At 40.3% G+C, this 8,178-nt stretch overlaps 1 protein-coding gene across 4 annotated transcripts in view; it reads left to right on the top strand.

The window, feature by feature from the left end:
- The window catches only part of LRRK2 (leucine rich repeat kinase 2), a 101,027-nt gene that overhangs the window by 37,672 nt on the left and 55,177 nt on the right, over positions 1-8,178 (top strand). For all 4 annotated transcript variants that reach the window (XM_020796985.3, XM_073000645.2, XM_020796987.3 and 1 more), the window contains exons 14-19: positions 1-11; positions 578-722; positions 1,476-1,615; positions 4,339-4,467; positions 4,586-4,756; positions 7,876-8,134. The exon at positions 1-11 is cut by the window's left edge and continues 111 nt beyond it. In XM_020796985.3, coding sequence (XP_020652644.3) covers positions 1-11; positions 578-722; positions 1,476-1,615; positions 4,339-4,467; positions 4,586-4,756; positions 7,876-8,134 — 855 coding nt within the window. The remainder of the gene's footprint in view (positions 12-577; positions 723-1,475; positions 1,616-4,338; positions 4,468-4,585; positions 4,757-7,875; positions 8,135-8,178) is intronic.

The raw sequence follows: 8,178 nt of genomic DNA, 5'->3' as shown, positions 1-8,178 counted from the left end.
CTCTTAACACGGTATAGCTCAGTTCTTTTGCTTTTATGATAAATTTTCTTTATTCAAAACAGAGAGTTATTGGTTAATTTATTGAACTGTGACAGGCTTTGAGATGACATGTCACTCATAGTTTTTATATAGATTTATTTGAATTGCATTTGATTATTTCACAACATACAATTTAATTCGTACCAGTTCACACAGAGAGTACCCACAGGCCAATGGCAGAACAGAAATGCACTGATACACACCATTCTTGCCAGTTATATGTGTCCCATTAACAACAAACCCCAAGCTTTTCTGGGAGCCTGGATGCAACTGGCTGTATAGTCCAGTAACCTAGCAGCCCTATTCAGAGATGCTGTAAAGCATATGGAGCCCTCACGTATTCAGGGCAATATACTAGCCCCACTCATCTCTGTCATTACTTTCAAAACATGAAAGAAACAGTCTGAAGAGATGGAGACTGTGGTAGTCTCTCCACAGGAACCAGAGCCCCAGATAGCACATTTGCAAAAATGAGCATATAATAATAATTTCACATGTCATTCCTACTGTTCAGAATTAATGTTCTTTTTCTTTCTAGTTTATTGGAAATCCTGGCATTCAGAAATGTGGATTTCGAATACTTTCATCTGTAGTGGAATGTTCAGGTGCCCTAGAAATGTTGATACAGGAAGGGATGGCAGACACTGTACTCCATACACTACAGATGTATCCTGATGACCAAGGTACAAAGTGATAGATTAAAATGGAGTTCAGTTCTGTAGGACTGTCAGGACTGGTGAGCTAAAAAAATATGGTATTATTTCATGAGATGAAAGCACTCCTAGCCGAATGCTGCCACACCCAGTGATTAAATCATCCCTAATGGGTGCTTGTCTGTTCTTGTTTAGATGATCTTCAGGGCAGACAAAGACGTCTTAAAACAATACAAGTGAAACAGATGCCCCCTGAATCATTATTTTAGGGGAACCAGGCTTGTATACTGCAGATAAATGTGCCCCCAAGCTATTAGAACAAGAGGTTTTATACCTAATGCTAAACCATGACTTACCATTACATGTCCAAGCTGGAATGAGCTGGAGCAAAAGATTTTGTACATTTTGTTGACTTTCTATCTTGACGTAGAACCACACAGGCAGGACCAAGCAGAGGAGAGAGTATTTGTAGTTTTGCTCCGTCTCATGCATGTAATGCTCAACTAAACCGCAAGCTGTTTTCTTAATTCAGCTAAAAGGACAGCATGTCTTATTTCTCTATGAGCCACAGTATAAGTTGAAAAACTGAATCTATTGCCCTTTGTTGCAGTAGAGCCAGTATTTTTTTTACTTTTTTCCATATATAGATAATGACTGGAGTGATGTTTTATAATGCGGGAAGTGAGGAGTAAACAGGAAAGGCCAGTGTGCTAAAAATACTTCTTTTCATACTATTGATTTTTTTCTTCCCCACCTTCTCCACTTTCCTCTTTTTCTTTCTAGAGATACAGTGCTTAGGACTGAGCCTTCTAGGATCCATCATTACAAGAAAGAGTTTGTGTATTGCGACTATACATGTATTGGCAGCAGTCTTGGTTTCCAGTTTACGACGCTTTAAGGATGTTGTTGAAATACAGATAGAAGTACGTGCTGTGTTTGGTATAAAATATGCAATCTTTTTTTTTTCCAGTGGGAAGCTTATTTGGCGCAGTAGTTCAGAGCTGTGTTTTCTTCCTTCCTTATCCAAAGTAGCATTGTTGACGTCTGTGCTGATTGTCTAGAATTCTGTACCCCGCTGCTGGTTGATCTTCTTTGCTAAATTGTACCATTAATTCAAGATAACTTTGCTTTAGAATTTGTAGTTAAATCTTAAATTTTCACATTGCCATCTTCATATTATCCTACATCTGTCCTTATGTCAGAGATAAGTTGATTCCCCACTGTGCTTCTTTTACAGGGGCTGGACTCAATGATTCATAGGATTCATCCCAGCTCTGCAGTTCTAAGATTATTATTACTATATATTATTAAGTCAAGTCAAGCCTACCTCTTTTTGTGACTCCTAAATATTATCCCTGCTGACATACTGTTAGGTCAGGGGTTCTACTCTATGTTATCTTTTAAAAGTTATTTTACCATATATAGATTGACACCCAGCAGTACATTTTAACTAGAGGAGGCCTATTGAAACAGTAGAACTTGACTCACCTGCCACTGATTCAGTAGGCCTACCTGCTTAAGACTTACTACTTACAGCTATTTTTAAAAAAATTAGAATTGCAGTCTTAGTAGCATGTTCAGTAGCTATAATGTTGAGCTCAAGGAAAGTGTAATTAAAGTCTGTGTTTATGACATGAAATGATTAATTGAATGAGCAGTTGGGCTGTGGATTTTCTACACCAGTATTTTTTTTTCTTGGTATCAGTTCAAGTCTCCCACTGCTAGTAATCTAGAGAAGTGAATTCAAGTGATGTCCATGCACACATTTGTACCAGTGTTGGAGTAAGAATTGACTTTTATGAAATCCCTTATATTTGAGGTGACATATGAGATAACATGGAAGATCTGACTCTGGTGTTCTTCTGTGATAATTCATTCATCTACATTAATTTCACTTTGCTGCTGCAGTTCTCTAATGATAAACACATGTGAATAATATGTGAATAATAATACATGCCACTAACTCAATTCTAATCTTTGGCAACCCTTTCTAGGATCTTCTAGATATAAAGCACTCTGAAGTAGTTTACCATTCCCTTATTCTGGGCGAGCTCTTGGACTGTATTGCTTGCCTAAGGCAAGATAAGCTGCCTTTTCTCCCCATAGTGAAGAATCAAACCCTCAGCCACCCGCACTGAGCTATCTAGCCAGGCAGGCAGATTCTGAAGAAACTGTCTCCCCTCAGATTACAGTCAAGTAGTAGGTCAAGTTCAGAAAGGAAGTAACGTGATCTATGAGATTACGTGATCTCTTAATAATGGATCATAGCATGCTACTTTGTTGTATGAATGCATTTTCCTTTGTATTACAGCATTTTCTCAAATGGATACTTTATGTACCCCTTCAGAAACTCTTTTCCATAAGGAGATGACTTGAACTTGCCTTGTAGAGGGATGGGCATGGAGTGGATTGGATGGTTGAGAACTTTGGGTGGGTGGCAGTGTTTTACGACTAAGGTACACTGACAATAAGAACTGCTTTTCAATTGGATTTTGCATAATTAAAATATATTTGAAAAATTTCAACTGTATGCTGTACGGCAAAGCCCACTCTATTTTTGACCACAAAGTGAGTATTTTTGAAGAGGCCAGTGAGGGCTGTTTAATTTAACATGCATGCAAAACTGATTCTTTATTAATCACTTTGGGCAATATGGATGTCCCTGTCATATTAAATATTGCCTTTGTGGGCAGTTGCAGTTTTCGGAAGTAATGTCACTATGTCACTTAAAATCTGTCTGTCTGTCTGTCTGTCTGTCTGCCTGCCTGCCTGCCTGCCTGCCTGCCTGCCTGCCTGCCTGCCTGCCTGCCTGCCTGCCTGCCTGCCTGTCTGTCTGTCTGTCTGTCTGTCTGTCTGTCTGTCTCACAATGAAAACCACACAGTCTGCAAACATGCTGCTTAATGACATTATTTAAAATCTCATGTAGTTTCCGGAAGCAGTTTTAAGCCCCTACTTTATATACAATAAAAATTTTCAAAGTGAACGAGCACAGTAATACAAAAACCACGTGACTGGAAAATCAATTTAAGAATACATTGGAGTTGAAATTGATACAAATCAGCAGGATAACTGTTCCCTAAGGCTCTTATTAGGGTGCAGTGCAGAGGAGATAACTAACTGAAAAAGCAAACTGAGAAACTATCACTCAGCTCAGGAAAAGTAGCCAGTCACACAATTATTCATCTCAGTGTCACTGTTTCTCACTGGAATCTGTTGTGTATTACATAATCGGTAATTTTATTTCCAGTGTAGCAGAATTCTGTTAATTCTAGAGCAGGAGTTAGAAGCTTCTATGTTAGCAGAGGCACTATTAAATCTGTTCATGGACCGTGAGATGTAACTGTTTGATCCCAATGAGGCCTTCAGTATTAAGCTAAGCGGGATTCCAACATGTTCAGGCCGTGTTTGAAAATGAACAATGTGACTAAGGCTGCAATTCTGTACACTTACCTAGAAGTAAGTCTCACTAACTAAACTGAAAAGACTGGATGATAAAGTTGGTAGAATATACTTTGGTCCTGTTTATCCTTTTGGTCTTGAAACATTTATTGTTTTCGCCCTACATTGAGGTAATGTATGGAATATGGTTTTAACAGTATGCCTTAGATTACAGTATTCTTCACTTTGCTATTGTTTTATCTATAGGGATTTTGCACGATTATAACAATACTTGAATTGTCGCCTTGTTTTGCAAAGCTGCTACTACAGGAGTCATTTGACACAGCGATTTTCTATCAGATGTCCATGTGTTTCACCGAACAAAGAGACCAGCAGGTATCTTTCAATCTTCTCTCTTCCTCTGGCTCACCCCTTTCCCTTTCTCTGGCATATTTATTGTGACATGTTCTGGAAGTTGCTGATTCAGTTTCAATTGCCTGTCTTTTCAATTTAGTTTCAGAGTCTTTGTTGTAAATGCTTTGCTAAAATAGCTGACAACGATGATTTAAAAAACCTGATGTTAGAGAAAGCCTGTGCCGAATACAACAGCATTATGGCTGAATGTCTGCTTTTGCTGGGAGCGGATGTGAATAAGAAGACAAAGACTAACTCTTTAATTTATCAGGTACGTATTTGGATGGAATTCTGGTTTCAGGGGGGTCCCTGTCTAGTCACTCAGGCACACTACCTTGTTTATCCTGGGGTGGGGAAACCTAAGACAGTCAGTTGTGGTAGCAGCTGTGGAACCTGCCTGGTGCAGTGCCTCCCAACACCCCAGTTCTTCTCAGACTTGGCCGTGTTTCCAGGGAGCCCCATCATTCATAGACATTTTGGACCTATGTGCCTACCTTGCAAGATAGACTGCCACCACAAAAAAAAAAAAAAAAAAAAAAAACACAACTCGATAGCCAATCAAGGCAAGACCTGGTTTTAGTACCACAAACACTCTGGGCCAAAAACCCAGGCGGTTGGAGAGAATTTTATATTTTATTAAAGACAGTAAACAGACAAAAAACCCAGAACACATCAAAAAGCTGTGTTCTGTAGGCATCCTTCAGTCTCGAGAGACTAGGGTGACGTGCTCTGAATAGAGGTTTTGGAACAGCATCTAGTGTAGCTGAGAAGGTCAATTCAAGAGTGACAATTCCTTCCACACTGAAGACAAATACAATCTGTCCCCTGTCCAGCTCCCTGATTTTGCTGGTTTTGGGACTGCCTCTTTGTGTCAGCCTGCTGAACAAGTGTCTCTTTAAATTGGGAGAGGCCATGCTGCACCACCTGCCTCCAGACTGAACGCTCAGATGTCAAGGTTTCCCATCTGTTGAGGTCCATTCCTAAGGCCTTCAGATCCTGCTTCCAGATATCTTTGTATCGCAGCTGTGGTCTCCCTCTGGGGCGCATTCTCTGCACTAATTCTCCATACAGGAGATCTTTTGGAATCCAACCGTCAGCCATTCTCACGGCATGCCCAAGCCAACGTAAACATCACTTTCAGTAATATATACATGCTAAAAATCCCAGCTCATTCTAGGACTACACTATTTGGAACTTTGACCTGCCAGGTGATACCAAAAATGTGTTGGAGGCAATGCATATGGAACGTGTTCAACTTCCTTTCCTGCTGTGAACAAAGGGTCCAGGACTCACTGCAGTACAGGAGTGTACCCAGGACACAGGCTTTATAGACCTGAATCTTGGTATATGCCGTCAGTTTCTTACAATTGAGACAAAGTTAAGGCAATCAAGAGAACACACCAGAAAGTAGTATCACTGTGCTAATCTACTTAATACGTCCACATTAGCGAGTCAGCATAGTATTGAAGCATGCACAGTGTACATCCTTCCATGTATGGCATAGTAGGCAGCAACTGAACATAGCATCTCCTGAGAGGTAAGCTAAGCCAACTAAAGTAACTTCTGAGCCCCTTTTTATACATTAAATATCCCATTCTAGACCTTTCCAGATGGTCTGCCAATCAGGTTTCAAGTTCCTTCAAATGATAATGAAGACCAGAGCACTTTCTGCTTCCTCCTCCCTTCACAAAGGTGAAATAATCACCTAATTAGTGCAGTACCAGATAAGAAGCCAACTTGGCCTTGAAGGCCTTTCTTACAAGTGATATACTGTAAGAGTTAGTCCCTTCAGACACTGATCACCACAGTTCTCAGCCAGCTTTTCCCAGGTGCTCACAGAGATGCTTGATTTTTTAAGATGGATGCCATGTTCTGTGTTCCTCCAAATTCTCAGTTTCTTCACACACGTAACAGTGTAAGCCATTGAACTGATTTGGAATATGTATTTCAGATTTTCTTTTTTTAAAAAAATCTTCCTAGTAGCTGAATGTTGGAGCACTTAGCATATTTTATTGTTGAATGGAAGGCACCATGCTTTTTAATCTAAAGGCTATCTTTGAAAAGGTATCATTTGATTGTTAGAAAATACCAGAAGTTCTAGTTGTGCATGAGATGCATCTGTGCGTTTAAAGAGATGGTTTTCAATGTTCCATTCCACTTGGTCAACTTTTCTATCTTAAGTGTAATCAGAAACAATTAGTCTGTACAGCATGATGCATATAGCAGCAGGCTTGGTTATTAATGTTCAGAGTTACCAGAGATGATTATGAGGCTTCGCTTACAACCAGCATTGCCTCTAATTCTTTGGAGCTCTGTGCAGAATGGATACATTTGCTCGGTTGCGCACACCTGATGCAGCAGTGTGTGCCCACACACCCATGTGGCTTAGAGAAAACATTGCTTACAACATAGTGATGTTCTTGTGTGCTTCTCTTTTATATACTCCGGTGTACCTGAATGGTTGTTATGTTCAATTTGGGAAGGTAAAGAGGTCAGTTGAGAACAATGGTGAGCTGAAGGCCAAACCTCCCTTGACCTGGCCACTGTCTGAGCCTTCACCAGCAGAGATGCTCCAGTTGTACAAGCCTTCAGGTTGCAAATGTCAAAATAGTACTTGGCTAGTTCTTTCAATGAAGATCTAGGCTGTCATTTTTCCCTATAGTATTAAATCTGTACTTGTATGAATACAGTCTTCCCTCTCAGAGAATCCACCCTGACTTTCCTCTCCGTGTTTTTTTTTTTAACCAATTTTGCAATAACCTGAACTCAAGGTGTCTGGTCTCTGTGGATCCCTGGGATTCAAAAGCTCAGTGTCGCAATAGCTAGTTATGGTTCTTGGGAAGAATGTCATCCAGAGAACCAAGGGAATTGGTTTCTAAAAAGGCACTGGAAGTGATTCATAATTGCACTCCGAATCATGTCTGATTTTGATGGGCCAGTCCTCTGTGAGGAGTGCAGCTGTGAAGCTTGCCCCAGTTGCAGTTTATTAGGTTTGAAAAAGAACAATTTCTGCGACTTTGGAAACCTTCTCTTGATCCAGAACACATTTTGGAGCAGAGTAACATGAACATGGCAAGAAATATGGAATACTTGCCACGCTTCACTGCACAAGTTTCTACCAAGCTCCTAAATTATCATTAAGTCTGCATTTTGGCAGTGTTCCGATATGAGCCTTTTCAAGAGATGTCAAACACAAAGGACAAAAGTATGGGGCTTTGTTTCATGTGTGTGTCACGCAAGATGGTATACTCGTCAGCTGCTTGTGTAGAAATGGATAAAAGATACTAGCCCCTTCTGCAAAACCATATACTGTACATAAAATATAGAAATATGCAAACTCAGTCTAATCATCAATGTCATTGAATCTTTCATCCCTTTCTCTTGCAATAGGTTTGTGAGAAGGGAAGCAATCCTAAACTGGTAGAACTGCTACTGAACAGTGGTGCTCGAGAGCAGGATGTCCGGAGTGCCCTGACAGTCAGCATCAAGAAGGGAGACAGCCAGATCATTAGTTTGCTCTTAAAAAAGCTTAGCCTGGATGTCGCCAACAGCAGTATTTGCCTTGGAGGATTTTGCATTGGCAGGATTGAACCTTCTTGGCTGAGCCCCTTATTTCCAGATAAACGGGCATCCTTCAGGAAACAAACAAGTAAGTGGCAATAGATGGGAGGTGACTATTGCAGCATTTATGGT

Source organism: Pogona vitticeps, chromosome 5 (assembly GCF_051106095.1).
Source record: "Pogona vitticeps strain Pit_001003342236 chromosome 5, PviZW2.1, whole genome shotgun sequence".
In the NCBI taxonomy this organism is placed as follows: domain Eukaryota; kingdom Metazoa; phylum Chordata; class Lepidosauria; order Squamata; family Agamidae; genus Pogona; species Pogona vitticeps.
Note: the sequence above shows the minus strand (reverse complement) of the source record. Positions and strands in the feature narration are given on the sequence as shown.